At 35.9% G+C, this 16,964-nt stretch overlaps 1 protein-coding gene across 1 annotated transcript in view; it reads left to right on the top strand.

Moving 5' to 3' along the window:
• Positions 1-2,800: 2,800 nt before the first annotated feature.
• Positions 2,801-16,964, top strand: part of GMDS (GDP-mannose 4,6-dehydratase) — a gene marked incomplete at its 5' end in the record, with an annotated part of 322,994 nt that continues 308,830 nt past the window's right edge. The window contains 2 exons of the mRNA XM_081827535.1: positions 2,801-3,023; positions 3,865-3,969. Coding sequence (XP_081683661.1) covers positions 2,801-3,023; positions 3,865-3,969 — 328 coding nt within the window. The remainder of the gene's footprint in view (positions 3,024-3,864; positions 3,970-16,964) is intronic.

Here is a 16,964-nt window from a genome sequence, read left to right as displayed (position 1 = left end):
ATCTAATTTAAACATGGGTAAAAGATCTGAATAAACATTTTTCCAAAGAAGACATACACATGGCCAAGAGGTACACAAAAAGGTGCTCAACATCATTAACCATCAGGGAAATGCAAACCAAAACCACAATGAGATATCACCTCACACCTGTTAGAATAGCTATCATCAAAAAGTCAAGAGAGAGCAAGTGTTGGTGAGGTTGTAGAAAACAGGGAACCTTTGTGCACTGTTGGTGCAAATACAGGAATGCACTGGTGCAGCTACTATGGAAAACAGTATGGAGTGTCCTCAAAAAATTAAAAATGGAACTGCCATAAGACCCAGCAATTCCTAAGGAAATGAGAACACTAACTGGAAAAGATAGCTGCATCCTCATGTTCATGGCAGCATTACTTATAGTAGCCAAGATACACGAGCAAGCTAAGGATCCATCGATGGCTGAAGGGATAAAGTAGGTGTGGTATGAGTATATGTGTGTGTGTGTGTGTGTGTACCATTGTTTATATATATACACAATGGAATATTACTCAGTTATAGGGAAGAAAGAAGGTCTGCCATTTGCAACAACATGTAAGAATCTTGAGGGCATTATAAGTGAAAAAGGTCAGACAGAGAAAGACAGCTATTGTATGATTTTACCTATATGTGGAATCTGAAAAAGGAATGGAGAAAACAAACATGCTCATAGATACAGAGTTGCCAGAAACAAGGGAGTGGAGGTGGTGGACAGTAGGTGAAATGGGTGAAGGTAGTCAAAAGGTACAACTTGTAAAGTGATTGAGTCATGGACATGTATAGTATGGTGACTGTAGTTAATACTGTATTGTATTATTTGCAAGTTGCTAAGAGAGTAGATCTTGAAGTTATCAAAAAACTTTGTAACTGTGTAGTGATGGATGTTGACTTATTGTGGTTATTCATGATATATAGATAAATATACATGATATATACATTCATGATATATACATAAATCATTACATATACTTGAAACAAAGATAATATTATATGTCAATTATACCTTAACAAGACAAAAGAAAACCCCAGTGATATACAGTTTCACACTCCCTTGGATGTCTAAAATTAAAAAGACCACAGTAAGTATTGGGTAGGAGTGGAACAGTTAGAATACTTATTTACTGCTGGTGAGAATGTGAAATGGTCCAGCCACTTTCAAAAAGAGTGTGGCAGTTCCTCAAAATGTTACATGTTGTATACAAATGGTACGTGTCCAAGAGAAATGAAAATATGAAATCAGTCACAAAAGGCCACATATTATGATTCCATAAATATGAAATGTCCAGAATAGGTCACTGCATAGATACAGGAAGTAGGTTGGTGGCTGAGGGGTTTGATGGGAAGATAGCAAGTGATTGCTAATGGGTACCGAGTTTCTTCTGGGGATGATGATCACATTGTGGAATTAGTTGGTGATGATGATTGCACAATGCTGTAAATATACTAAAAGCCAGTGAGTCGTAAACTTTAAAAGGGTGAATTTTATGGTATGTAGATTTTATTTGAAAAGAATAAAGTAACCCCAAATTGTGCTTTCTTGGCTTTGAAAGATAGGGCATGAAACATACTTCTATCCTGTTTTATCTCACAACTGCCGTGAGTTTTACTGACAGGCTTAGATGACAAGGGTGTAGTGGTCTTGAGTCAGGTCCGTGGTCAGCTGTCACCTAAGTTCCCTAAATACCCTGTACGTAGACAAGGCTGCAGCTTGTGCACAGCTGACACTCAGGACTAGCAGCAGTGTAGGCCAGTAACCTCACCCCAGAGCCGGGTTTTTCCAGGTGAGGATTGAGGTCATTCACCAGGCAGCGGGGAAGCATCTCTGCATTGTGCCCAGCTGTATTTGGCCTGTAAATAAACCAGCAACAAAGATTTTCAGCCTTACTATTTTGGGACATTTTAATATTAGGTTAACTTGTTTATTATGTTTAGACATAGTTTAAGAAAAAAACATATCAGTCACATTTATTTTTAAGGAATATGTTAAGAAACTGCAAAATACTGAATTATTCCCTAACACCCTCTTTTTAGAAATCATTCAATTTTATACATTAGCATCTTACTATATTCAATGTGTCTCATAATTAAACGATTATATATACATGTAATATAGTAAAAAGTAATTCTTGTATTTTAGTTAAAAATAGAAAATAAAACAATCTTTTAAAAAATCAACTGTGTCTAAAGCACATGTTCTCAAACTTCTCCGACAGTAAAAGTCAAATGAGACTCATTATAAATGTGGATTTTCTAGGCTTCCATCCCCAAGAGATTGGTTCAATCTGAATTTTTAGAAACCCCCCAGATGATTCTAAGGAGCAGGGTTTACATTTTGAGAAACACTGCCTTAGGGACTTCAGCCTAGAATTGTTCTTCATTGGGGCACCTTGGTGGCTCAGTTGGTTAAGCATCTGCATTCGGCTTAGGTCAAGATCCTGGAGTCCCAGGATGGGGCCCTGCATCAGGCTCCTTGCTCAGCGGAATTTGCTTCTCCCTCTGCCCCTCACCCCGCTTGTGTTCTCTCTTGCTCGCTCTCTCTCTCTCTCAAATAAATAAATAAAACCTTTTTTTAAAAAAAAAAGAATTGTCTTCATTTTAGCATAGGTAATTAATAGGTATTTCTTTAGATATTTTCAGCTATTTGATGTTAGAAATAGATGACATTTACACTCTTATTCTGCTATTAGAAAATAATATTTTGTCACAAGCATAACATTTCTAAGTATGTCAAATGTAAGATGTGTTTGTTACCACTGTCAGCATCTTTGTTGCTGCTACCCATTAATGTGGTACTGTCTTCACCTGTTATTTGCAGATTTCTTTTGACCTGGCTGAATATACTGCAGATGTTGATGGAGTTGGCACTTTACGGCTTTTGGATGCAGTTAAAACCTGTGGCCTTATCAACTCTGTGAAGTTCTACCAAGCCTCAACAAGTGAACTCTATGGGAAAGTGCAAGAAATACCCCAGAAGGAGACTACTCCTTTTTATCCTCGGTCACCGTACGGTGAGAATGGGTACAACCTTGTGTATGCGCCATGTTCTCTTGGCCTGGGGCATTCATGTGCTTCTGCTTTAATTCCATTCCTGTCTCTCGTCTAAAGTCATTTGACTGCGAGATTAACATTAAGATTAGACTAAAATGACTAGACATGGGGAAGCATAACGTTATACACTGCTCACTCTATAAATATTTGCTGCCATTGCCCCCAGGGTGAAATTACCACTTCACTTCAGTGATCCATGTTCATCCAGCCCTTCCATACACATCACTTTGAAAGGAAAATGAGACCCACATGACTTTTTTTATGTAACTGTTGTGAGATTTGCTGAAATGATAGGTTTCGTATTTTTTATTTCCCCAATGGAAGTTTCTCTGGGTTCAAATATTAAAAAAAAGGGGGGGTCTGTTACATCTTATGTATTTGTAAAAAGAGTATTCATGAAAGACTTAAGTGATCAAATTTCTAAGCATCTAGAATATTAAGATTTCATATTTTTTTTCACTTTCTAATTCCTTAAAACTAGGAAAAAGGAAATAAGACCTTAGGTCAACTTGATACATTGCACACGCTATCATCAAATCAGTTAGATTGTGGAAGACAGAACTGTGGGTATTACAAAAGTAAAAATAATCTTAAATATTTTCTTGTGCACATGATTAATTGGCAAAGGAACCTTTAGTCTTTGGCTTTGACTCATATTTTTCTAACTTAATATATTACACATTAATTTTTGCAAGTTGTTACTGTTTAAGATGAGTGAAAATCACTGTCTTTTATAATAAGATACCACCTTTTATAATAATAACTGTCTTTTATTTGCTTTTAAAAAAATTTTTCCAACAGGGGCTGCTAAACTCTATGCCTATTGGATTGTGGTGAATTTCCGAGAGGCATATAATCTCTTTGCAGTTAATGGCATTCTCTTCAATCATGAAAGTCCCAGAAGAGGTCAGTAAATATGTTAATGGACAAGACAATTTTAGACTTTAACAATAACTAAAAAAGTTGTATGTTAACATTCTGCATATGTACTGTATAGACTGGGGAAAACGTCACATCTACTTTTAACTACAGTTGGCCCTTGAGCAACAGGGGTTTGAACTGCACAGGTTCACTTTTACACGGATTTTTTTAGTACAGTACTATAAATGTATTTTCTCTTACGATTTTTTTAATATTTTCTTTTTTCTAGCTGTTTATTGTAAGCATACAGTATATAATATATACACAAAATATGTGTTGATCAACTATGTTATTGGTAAGGCTTCTAGTCAACAGTAGGCTATTAGTAGTTAAATTTGGGGGAGTCAAAGTTATATGCATATTTTCTACTGCATGGAGGGTCACCACTCCTTACCCATCCATATTGTTCAAGGGTCAGCTATATTATGAATGTCAGAAGTGGTAAACGAAGAAATGTAAATCCAGATTTAATTACTTAGTATGTTTGCTAGGTTTTTTATTCAACATGAAAACTAAATACTGTTCTTATTTTACCATTTTCATTGGTAGGTCTTATCAAGCACGTTTTCAACCTAAGTATTAGGAAGTTTCCAAATGAATGGAAAGGAATAAGTAGTATACTAATGCTTGTTTCCAGAAGTCACTCTTATGCATGTAGACTCAACTTGTAGAATTTATATATTTTTTTTACTTTGAGTCTGTTAGATATTCAGTATTTTTTCTTTATATTCCATTTAAAGAGACATCCAGAAATAACTGTGCTTCTAGAGTAAATATTAAATTAAATTTGAAATCAGTGCTTATATTTAGAATCATTATCACTTTTTTTCAGAAAACCATATTTTGTTTGTATTGGCTTGTTTGCTTTTCAGAGTTGCTGTTGAGACTGTTAGCAACATGCTAGCTTTTCTGTTTCAAATATTAGGTTTTAAATAAGAAAATATATTCTTATCATTATTTCTGATTTGCTGAAGCATGAGAAATCTTTACAAAACATGTGTACTCTTCACAAAATGAAAATTATCTGTACAATCTAATTCTAAGATGTTTTATAAAATTTCACTATCATTTAGCCTTTTAGCTGGAGAATCAATAAAAAGTCCAATGTTATAAGTTGTTTCATGTGCAACAACTAGTAATGCTTATAACTTTTTCAATGAAATTTTATGTGACTTTATAGCTACATAATTAACCTACAAGTCATGAGGAAAGAGTAAAGTGACAGATTTATAAAGGTATCTTTAATGTCAATACATTTTTATTTTATAATTGCGTAAGTTAAAAATTCCCATGATACGCTGTTAAAGCATAAGAACCCAGTCTGTCATGCCTGTTGTCCCAAAAGAAAACAACTTTACAAACCGCCAGAGAGATTTCTTTAATTAATTTTGTGGTTCTGGGTGTCCTTAGTAGAGGGAAAAGGAAAAAGGAAGACCTTAGCTCTCCTTGCCCACAGCATTTGGTATGCAGGATGCTCAAGGCACCTGTTCAGTGAATGATAGTCTCTGCCTCTTTCCTCATAAACATGTTTATACCCATTGTTTGGGTTTCTGTGCTTTTCCCCTCTCAACTTCTCTACCTGCAAAACAAAATAAATAAGTAAAAATCAATTGTTTTGGATCAGGTTAGGATAGGGAAAAGCATTCTTAGTTGCAGAAGGAAAAGATACATTAAAATATGACCTTCCCTCAAAAAAAAAAAAATCCTCTATTTGCATATGTTGTAATGAGGACTAATTTTTGCCTTTGTCAGTGTTAAACACTTCTTTAAAAAAATTATTTTAAAATTAATACTTCTTTCTTCCCTCTCACTCCCTCTTACTCCCAGCTCTGTCCTCAGGCCCACTAAAACTCCTTCAAAAACACTCCAAGTGTCTTTATCTTAAACATACAGACAGGGTTATTCTATACACAATATTCTACATCAAGGGCTTTTGTTAAATGTTTGTTAAAAAACTTGACCTTGTAGCATACACCATTCTGTTTTGTTTTTATATCTGAAAATCAATATTTAATTTTTTATTTCATTTAATATCGAATAATGAAAAATAATAGTATATGTGGAAATGATGTAATATTTATTTGTTAAGATATCTAATACTTAATAGAGCATTTTTTGGAAGTTGGAAATTAATTTTCATATTAACTTAATCCTACCATAATACTATTGTTTTGTCACAGTTATTATTTTCCAAAGAGATTCTCTGCCAGACTGAGAATTCCTTAATGATAGGTCTGTATTATATTTTTGAATCTTCAGCTTATAAAACAATACCTATCTGCTAATAAACATTCAATAAATATTTTTAAATGAGTGAATGAATGTATATCTCATGTTTTAGTAAAATGTTACTGACTTAAAGGTAGGCAGTCTGAATTAGGAGTTATATAAAAGTTTTAAATAAATGTTTTAGTGGTTTCATGAATAAGGGTGTAGCTGAAGGCAAACTATTTTGAAGTAAAGATTCACCCTGATATACTTCAATAAATAGATAAAAAAGATTTCAAATTAATAATCTTAGTCTATATACCTATAATTGCTGTGGTACTTTAAGTTTATTTTCTTAAGTAGGTCGAACATTTATACATCAGTCCTCTTTTGCCCTGTTAACACAGTGAGCAAATACTCTTTTTAGATAGCACAGTGGTAAACCTCAATCTAGTTCTAAGGTATATTATCACAAAAGTCCAATTAGTAGAGCCCAAACTGATGCAGCCTTTTTTGGGATGTGTACTTTTTCTCTAACGAAAAATGTTTGACAAGGCCCCTTTTGACTGCAGGAATAGCATTCCATGAGAATTTCTAACTTTAAAAAGTATGGAAGAAGTATTTTTCAACATAAAGGTATTCTAGACCAGAGGTTGACAGATAGTGGCTCATGGGCCAAATCCAACCCACCATCCTATTTTTGTAAATAAAATTTTATTGGAGCACAGACATATCCATCTGTTTGTATATTGTCTATGGCTGCTTTCACAGTAGAGTCCTGTGGCCTGCAAAGCCTAAAATATTTTCTGTCTGGCCCTTTAAGAAAACATTTGCTAGCCTCACCTATAGAATAATTAGTTCCTCAACATCAAGAAACTTTCAGTTAGGTTTGATATTTCCCCCAAGGTAGCAAGATAGTCTTATGCAAGGGATTTCCAACAAATATTAAAGTCAAGGAGAATCGATAGTTAAGACATCCATAAAGAGAATTCCTGAAGTATTTGGGTCCATTGGGGTTCTGTTATGCTCTATTGAAGGACTGAGGTATAGAACCAAATAAACTAGGAACTGACTGAAGATCAGGAGCATGGTTCATTACAGCAACCCTACCTCCTGAGTTTGACATTTTTCATTACATTTTTGACTGTATTATATGTCTTTTCTCTATTCCAAATCCTTTATGGTTTTCTTTTTTTTTCTTTATTTATCTGGGAGAGAGAGAGCATGTGCGAGGAGGGGAAGGAGCAGAGGAAAAGAGAGAGGGAGAGAGAGAATCTCAAGCAGACTCCCCACTGAGCATGGAGCCCGACTTGGGACTCAATCTCATGACCCTGAGATCATGACCTGAGCCAAAACTAAGAGTCGGACGCTCAACCGACTGTGCCACCCACGCTTCCCCTTTATGGTTTTCTTTTTAAGTGTACTTATTTTGCTTTGTTATGAGAAGATTATAATGCCTCTAAAGATACTTGGGATCACCTGTGTTTGGCACAGAATTAACCATTGGAGATTATGGTAGAGAATAAAGCCAGTAATCCAAAGACTTGGGCTCTGTTTCCCATTCAACCATGCAGTCATTCTTTCAATTAAGGCAAGATGGTTGATATGCTCATGCCTTAGGTTTGCTTTTTTATAAAATGGAGGCACTTGAGTAATATTTACTACACATTAATAATGAACAGTAGTTAAAATTCTTGACTTATTTGAATTTCCCTGATGGCTAATGATGTTGAACATTTTTTCATGTGTCGTTAGCCATTTGTATGTCTTTTTTGGAAAAGTATCTGTTCATGTCTTCTGCCCATTTTTTGACTTGATTATTTGTTTTTTGGGTGTTGAGTTTGAGAAGTTCTTTATAGATCTTGGATACCAGCCCTTTGTAGTGTCATTCGCAAATATCTTCTCTCATTCCATGGGTTGCCTCTCTGTTTTGTTGACTGTTTCCTTTGCTGTGTGGAAGCTTTTTATCTTGGTGAAGCCCCAAAAGTTCATTTTCACTTTTGTTTCCCTTGCCTTTGGAGACGTGTTTTGAAAGAAGTTGCTGTGATAGGTATTAAGGAGGGCACATATTGCATGGAGCACTGAGTGTTAAATGCAAACAATGAATTGTGGATCACTACATCATAAACTAATGATGTACTGTATGGTGACTAACATAACATAATAAAAAATTATTTAAAAAATAAGTAAAATAAAATTCTTGACTTATATGTCCATAAAGGGATGAAAATGTATGATATGTATCATGTTCTGTGAATACTATGTATTATATAACAATATTCACCGATATTCCCAAGGTGCTTTTATTCGTAAGCACTCAACTTTTTTAAATAAATGTACTATTTTTTAAATTAAAGTGATAGTTGCTTTATGAATAAATTGTACAAAATTGCACATGTATCTGAAAAGCTTTTTCCTTTCATATTTCAAGTTTCTTCAAACTTGAAATTTTGTATGTTTCATTTACGTATCTCTGTAGCTATATGTACATAAATACAGTGTTCTGTTTGCCACAAATGTGGCAAATGTGGCTATGGTGACACCTTTCTTTTGGAAATACAGATTTATGTATTTTCTTTTTTTTATATTTTATTTATTTGACAGGGAAAGAGAAAGAGAGCACAGCAGGGTGAGTGGCAGGTAGAGGGAGAGGGAGAAGCAGGCTTCCCGCGGAGCAGGGAGCCCGACGCGGGGCTCGATCCCAGGACCTTGAGATCATGACCTGAGCCGAAGACAGACGCCCAAAGACTGAGCCACCCAGGCGCCCCCATTTCATCTTTTTTTTAAAAAAGAAATTTGAATACAACTTGTATTTTATTTATTTTAAAGATTTTATTTATTTGAGAGAGAGAGTAAGAGAGAGAGCGTGAGCACAAGCAGAGGGAGCAGCAGGCTCCCCATGGAGCAGGGAGCCCTATGTGGACTTGATCCCAGGACCCTGGGATCATGACCTGTGCCGAAGGCAGACACTTAATTGACTGAGCCACCGAGGCGCTCCTAGATTCACATATTTTCTATTTAGGAAATAAAGGCTATGTTTATTGTCCAGAGCTATTAAATTTCTGTGAGGAAAATGTCATATATGGAAAATCTTTTAGCTTTTGTTGCTAAGTATTTTTGAAAGGGTAATCAGTTAATAAGACTGATGTCATAAAGCTATTGACTATATAAACTATGGAAAATATTGAGAAATTTTTTAATTGCTTTAAAGTATTTTTTGAATAAAGACAGAGTTTCTTTTCAAATATATCATTTATCGGTTATAAAATCTCTTAAATTTAAGATTATTCTACAAACCAGAACATTAAAACAAGCCCATTTGTAAAGCTAACAATATTTATAGTTTTGATTGTTTATTAATTAATTTTTTAAAGAGATTTTATTTATTTATTTTAGAGAGAGATACAGAGAGCATGAGAGAGAGCGAGTACAAGTAGGGGGGAAGGGCAGAGGGAGAGGGAGAAGTGGTCTCCCTGCTCAGGGGTGAGCCCGACTCGGGGTTAGATCCCAGGACCCTGGGATCATGACCTGAGCCAAAAGCAGATACTTAACGCACTGAGCCACCCAGGCGCCCCACTGATAGCTTAATTAATTTAGAAGGTAAAGTAACAGGAATTCCTACTATTCATCACCTGGATAATTAAACCATTTTACTAATTATATTTTATTCTTATATTAGCATGTCACAGATACAAATTTGCTGACCTTTAAGAATTATAAATAACATTAATATCTTATATAAAATAATATATTGAAAAAATCCTCATATTTTGCGTGATCATCAAGAATGAACAAAGAGAGATATCCTATCTTCTAGTTTCAGAAGATTAAAAAGTCAAATGATTAAACTTGACTTCCTAACTTTAATGACTGTAACCATGTGACTTTTCCATTTTCAGTATGATTGTAGAAATAATGTCTAATCTCCTATAGCTAGGTAATGGTGTAGGTTTCTGAGAGACTTCCCAGAGCTATATCCTTGAGGTGAAAGCCCGCACCAAGAGTGTGTTTGGCCAAAGTTCTCTGCTGTCTGGTATCTGCAGGTGGGGCTCAAGTGTCTGCTGGTTCACAGTGGTGGGGCCTATTGATTTTTGACTCTCACTTGGATGCCACTGGTGCTACAGAAGGAGGTCAGTTTAAGAGTTCCAGTCTTTGGGACACCTGGGTGGCTCAGTCAGTTAAGCGTCTGCCTTCAGCTCAGGTCATGATCCTAGGGTACTGGGATCGAGTCCCGCCTCAGGCTCCCTGCTCAGCGGGGAGCCTGCTTCTCCCTCTGCCTGCTGCTCCCCCCTACTTGTGCTCCCTCTCTTTCCCTCTCTGACAAATAAATAAATAAAATATTTTTTAAAAAAAAGAGTTCCAGTCTTTTCATGAGGATATTTTTCACGGGCTCATCTTAATATATAGGTCATTAGGTCCATCTGGACAATACAGTAACTACTACTTCCAGAATCAACTAAAGAAGTCAAGTTTGGCTATATGAACCTACCTCATCGCCATTAATTTACTAGCAATGAGTCACATGCAGTGATTGGATCCATCCCTTGGATCCCTTTAACCTGAAATCATGGTCCATGTCAACAGTACTATTTCTTCATTTTCTTCCCATTCTTCTTCTTCTTTTTTAAGTGTTTAAACTGGAACATTTACTCAGCTCTACAGAAGGTATTATTTTTTCTCAGTAGATTTTCTCCTTTTCTTTCTCCTTCCATGTTTGACCCCTAAATAATGCTGTCTTCCACATACAGTGTGTAACTGTGCCACCTTCTCTGTGACCCTGGAGCCTTCTAAAGACTGCTCCCTTCAGGAGCTCTTCAGTTGTTGGACTCCTGTTTTCTCCAGAATTCCAAGAGAGCCTAATAAATATCACTAAGAAGCTGGGGTGCATTTATGTTCTTACTTTATTCTGTATTTCTTTCTTAAGAAGAACTTTTTATCATTTCCCAGCTGAGGGAATCAGAGTAGTTTGGCCGTCATCATACATCATCATCAAACATAGTAACAGTGAAAAATATTATATTCATGAGCTGTTTTGTTGCATTTAACATTGTGAGTTAATACTCTAAAGGTACTTTTAGAGACATTTTGACTAACCTTGTTTAACTTACACATTTCTTTATTTGTATGTGGGAATTCATATGCCTAATTTTTTCTAATTCTTTAAAAGTGTACAATAACCCATTAGATAATATTCTTTATTTTTAGGGAACAGTTGATATCCACTTGTATGTATTCTCCACCCAAAGCCCTCAGAACTTATGAGCTAGAAAGGAATTTAAAGATCATTCCATCCCATTTATTTCATCAATGAAGAAACTGAAGCAGTATGATGTTGAGTTGTCCAAGGCGACAAAACTAACATGTTGTCAACACTAAAGCTAGAAATAATCCTGAAGAGAGAATGACATAAACTTTGTTCATATTTGCAGAAATAGCATGTATATGAACTGTGAGCTGGAAGTGAGCAAATCAACCCCCATGAAGCAGAGCTGGTACTTATACTATGGAATGAAGCAAGTGAAGAAGTTGGAAATTTATCTCAATTGCTCTTATCTTTTGTAAAAGACATTAATTTGGTTAAAGGCAATATTCCTTTCAGATATTTGGCAGAATAATAATAAAACAGTTTTATAATATTAAAATATAAATATGATATGAAGCCAATGACTTATCTTGAGTATCACCAAGAAGTTGGCAATGAGAGCAAATAGAACTAATGCAAAGTTAAAAATCATGTGGCAATAAGAAGATATAAAGTACTTTAAATATACCTGTGATTAACAGTTTAAGGCTACCGCAAATGGATGGTGTACTACTACTGTTTAGATATTGAGCCATTTTTAGATGATCTAGCACATTCCTCTAAATATGGGCTTCATAAGAAATCATATATATCAGTCTAAACACAGTATTCACCTGACTGAGAGAATCTGACATTTTAAGGTTCATGAACTTGTGGTTTCAAGTCGTAGACTTGAGGTTTTGTTTTTTGGGTTTTTTTAGCTGCCAAGTGTTTTGCTTTTTAAAATGTCTAACTATATTTATTACTATAAATTCATCTTCATATTTTAAACTATAATTCCTGTAAAAATTAACTGATTAAGTCACAGTAAAATTTTGGAAAATTTTCTCCGTTTTTTCTGAAGATTGCTCTTTTTCATTGCTGGAAGATATCAAGGACTAGGTGTGAAGGAATGAAAGTGGGGAGAGTATGACTTTACCCCCCAGAGTTCTTGTGACAATGTCTGGAGGTGTTTTTGGTTGTCACAACTGGAGGTGAGGGTAGCAGCAGGGATGTTCTTAGACATCTACAATACACAAGACAGCTCCAACAGCAAAGAATTATCCAACCCCCAAATGTCGGTAGTGCTAAGGGTGAGAAAGCCTGCTCTAGAACTTCACCCTTGAATGTTATCACCAAATCTAGATAAATGTCATCTATAAGACTGGGATCTTCTCTTTCTTTACATATCACTTTTATTTTGCAGTAAATCCTTCAAGCTTTAGCAAGCATTTGCCTAAACACAGGAGAAAAAAAACCAAAACCCTCTGATTTAATAAGTAGCTCCATGTGAAACCATTTAGGCCTTAAGTATTCTGGTCTACTACAGGTCAAATGCCAGTCAGGGAAGCCCAGAGAACATAGTTGTTATTGCAGGGCTCTCCTAATCATTCGGGGTTCAATTCTTACTTTCGTGACCCACTGGTCTGCAGAACCACATCAAAGTAGGTCCATGACGACCTTCCTTCCACCTTCAAAATAAATGAGCATATTTATCTTTTGTTGTACGTTATAACAAGAACAAAGCTTTCCTTTGGGAATAAGCTGTAGATTCTTGTGCTGGCTTTGATATAAGACAATAAAATGGATTCGAGATAATTTCTCAATGTATAGGATTACAGTAATATTAGTGTGAGATGTTCACTTTATTTGAAAATTTTCCTTAAAAATTATTTGAATCCATAAATATTTTAGTGCTTTAGGGAATAATAGAATGCAGGATATAACTTAAATGACTGGAACTTGTTTTTATTTAATTTCAACAGGCCAAAGCCCTCATCTTTGTGTGTGTGTGTGTGTGTGTGTGTGTGTGTAAATAAAACAATCTTTAAAAATTACAAAGTTATTATTTGCCTGTCTGAGTAGCAATTTAAATCATACAATTATAGAAATATCAAGAAACAAGCAAACCAATATCCAACAGCCCAATATTTATTTGTATTTTTTTAAAGATTTTATTTATTTATTTGAGAGAGAGAATGAGATAGAGAGCATGAGAGGGGGGAGGGTCAGAGGGAGAAGCAGACTCCCTGCTGAGTAGGGAGCCCGATGCGGGACTCGATCCCAGGACTCCAGGATCATGACCTGAGCCTAAGGCAGTCGCTTAACCAACTGAGCCACCCAGGTGCCCTATTTGTATTTCTATCTATTAAAGCTATTCTGTGGTTCTTTTAGATGAGCATCATAGCCTTAATGTATTAAAAAAAAATTTGCCCATTCTGAAATGAGTTGATGAAGTAATCTCACACTAAAGTTCAGCAGAGCATTAATGGGTTTTACACAATACCATTTTGTCTGTGTGTAAATGGTTAGATTGTGGGCCACTCACCTTGGACCCACCATATTCTAGGTGGCCTTTCCAGTTGGGCACAAAGTGACAGCATCTGGCTTACTATTACACCTGTAGTCTGTGATACTTCACAGGTGACATCTGTACTTGGAGATCACAGAGCTGTCTGCCAATATTATTCTCTGTGGGGAGATGAGGTGTAATTGCTTAAACATGAAAGACTTTTGAAGCAATAGTTGGTCTAATTGAGGTGGTTGTTACCATTAAACAAAGTCAGGTCCTTCCCACCTACTGAGGTGAGACTTCTGAGACTGTTAAATTGATTTTTTTAATGTCTTGTAATTTCTGTGACATTTACATTGAAAACCAAACTAACAACTGTCTGATCTCACGTAGTGTATCTCCCCCAGTATAAGCAGGCAGGGTACACAGTGGTTAAGAGTGCACTAAGCCACTCAGAGCCAGACCTGGATGGAGTCTGCCTGGCTGCATTACTTACTCAGACCTCAGTTTCCTCTTCTGTACTGCTAACAGTGCCTGCCTAATCGGTGGGTGCACTGTGAGGATCAAGGGTGCCGTACTGGTTACTTACCTGTGGGTCCCATGTAAAAGTAAGATAGGAGAGCATATGTGAAAAGGATTAACACAGTGCCTGGTAGATTTTGAACATGTGTGTATTTCTTTTTCCCTCCTCTCTTCTCCCCTCTTACTGTATTTTCAGTACTGAGCCTAGAGTATCTCTTTATTCCTCCCCTTCTGAGGTGAAATACTGTGTTGGAGCCAAACTTGTCTGTGGGATTCTAGTGGTTATTGGCATAAGACTAAGACAGTAAGAAATATGAATCCCATAGGGCCTGCAAATTAGAGATGGTTTTGAACCAAAAACAGAATATATTAGTGATGTTTACAGATGAATTAGAGTAGTCACTGAGACATCCATGAATTGCAAAAAGAAAAAAAAAAATGTAAGTAGTATTGGAGAATTGCTGGAATCACAGGAAAGGCCATTGGCAGTTAAAGCAGTGAACATTTAAATTAGGGAAGTCAAAAAAAGATGTTGAATATGGAAAGATTATGGTAAACATCAAACACCTATGAAAGACCCTTGGGAAAATTAGTGAAACCTTCAAGTATTTTTTAAAATGATTCAGATATTTTTATTAATGGTCCTGTGAGAATCTTAAGTGAAATACAAAATGGTGTTTTGTAAAAAAAAAAAAAAAAAAATTACGAACCAGGATGTTTTTTGTTTTGTTTTATTTTTTTTTTCCTTTTTGGCTATACTAAGAAAAAACACATCAGTATAACTATAATTTAAATTTTATCAATTATAAGAGAAATTGCAATTCTTTTCAAAATAGCATTTTCCCCCAAATTTAGTTTGAATCAAAGCTTTCTTTTTCACTATTTATTATGGAACTTTGTTTTCCCTTTTAATTGAATCAGGCTCAGGTAAGGATACAGAAGTATCCAACTGTTTCACTCCAGGTTCCATCACTTACTAAAATGAGTGACTTTTGGCAAGTTTCTAAGTCTCTCTCAGCCTCAGTTTTTTCATCCATAAGATGGGATAATAAAGTTGTCACTTAGGATTGTTGTGAGCATTAAAGGAAATAATGTAAGTAAAGTTACTAGCACATTATTATTATTTCCACCACTACTAGTAATGTTGCATCTGGAGAAGGAGGGTCAGTTTGTACCATCTCACAATCTAAAATGTAATAATAATAAAAAGGAATAACAAAAAGGAAATTAATAAAGTGATAGACAACTTGTCTTTCCTGAGCAAGTAAGGAAGTTAAGCTTTCAGAGCTTGGTAACTGGTAATTAAGGTAGACAAGATGCGATAAAGTAATCCACAGAATATTGAACATGAAGTTAAGAGTAAGTTCTGAACTTCTGTTGTTTATGGGATGTTTAATTCCCAGAGTTCATTTAAAGACTAAACTCTGAGCAGAAAAGATTCTTCTAGATAGAGGATTTAAAATCTATATTCCTTTCCTATGCTCACCTTTGCGGAAGAAAACTTGTGCTATAAGAAAATACTGGTTGCAAAGAAAGAGAAAGATCAGAGAAGAGCCACACAGCACTCCAGATCCATAATCAGCATTCTGGGAAGCTCAGTGGAGGAACTGAAACCTCGCATAAAAACCAGTTGATAATGCTTCAGTGCTTAAAGACAATCTTTGGCCAGTGTATAAGCCAATACTAAAACATAACAATAAACTTCTGGGAACAAACCCAGCAGGACAAACCAGCCTGCAACAGGCACAATAAAGAGAATCTGCCCAGAACAGAACAGTTCCTTAGGTCAGGATCATTGTGTGTCTATGTTGGGGGGTGAGGAGGCATTGGACATTTTTACCAGAACCACTGAATATCTTCTATAGTTTGTTAGATACTTACAAATACACTTATAACAAGTGTAATCTAAACTTAGCCTGACCTAGGATTAAGAGGGGATTGGCAGTCCCTCAAAGTTGAGACATATAACTAGGTCTGAGAAAGGAGATATGGTACAAAGAGAGGGCAGCAAAGCCTTTTTTTTGTTTTGTTTTCTGAAATGAAGAAATTTGTGACACTAGAGACACAGGAATGCCAGAAATACTCCTTTGGGGATCAGATTATGAACTGAGGTCATGAGGTAGGAAGGGGCATCTCCCCCACTTCATGAGAAGCACAGCTCGTTGAGGGAGATGCACTGCCCTGTGGAACCTCAGGACCTGTGCAGCTCTGGACTGTCAGAGGATCGGGAACCATGAAGCAATAGAGTTCTCATGGAGGATGCTGGTGACTGTGATTCCTCCCTAAATTAGTTTAATGCCAGAAGGGTGAGAACGTTAAACAACTGGTTTTGAGAATATTTGAAATATCCCAGGAACTCCTAGAATTGTTGGGGATTCAGCAGGTAGGGGTACTGACTCAGCAAGAATTGGACCCTAATGCTACTCTGACCTCCTTTATAGTTACAGGCTCACGGAATCCTGGGGCATGCAGTTGCCAAAATATACTTAATAAATTGTAGTTGGATCTTACTAGCATGTGGGCTCAACCATTCTCAACAAATCCTTTTGCCATCTTTATACACTCCTGGTTTAATGAACACTTCCAGTTATTGTTATAGAGACATTCCTGCTCTGGACAGACCCTAATGATGAGTAGAATAAAAATTCCTGGAGTGAGCAAAATTTATGTTAAAGA

This window comes from Leptonychotes weddellii, chromosome 8, assembly GCF_054177405.1.
Source record: "Leptonychotes weddellii isolate Sample4059 chromosome 8, ASM5417740v2, whole genome shotgun sequence".
NCBI classification, from domain to species: domain Eukaryota; kingdom Metazoa; phylum Chordata; class Mammalia; order Carnivora; family Phocidae; genus Leptonychotes; species Leptonychotes weddellii.
The sequence above is the reverse complement of the archived record's forward strand: the minus strand, read 5'-3'. Positions and strand labels throughout refer to the sequence as shown.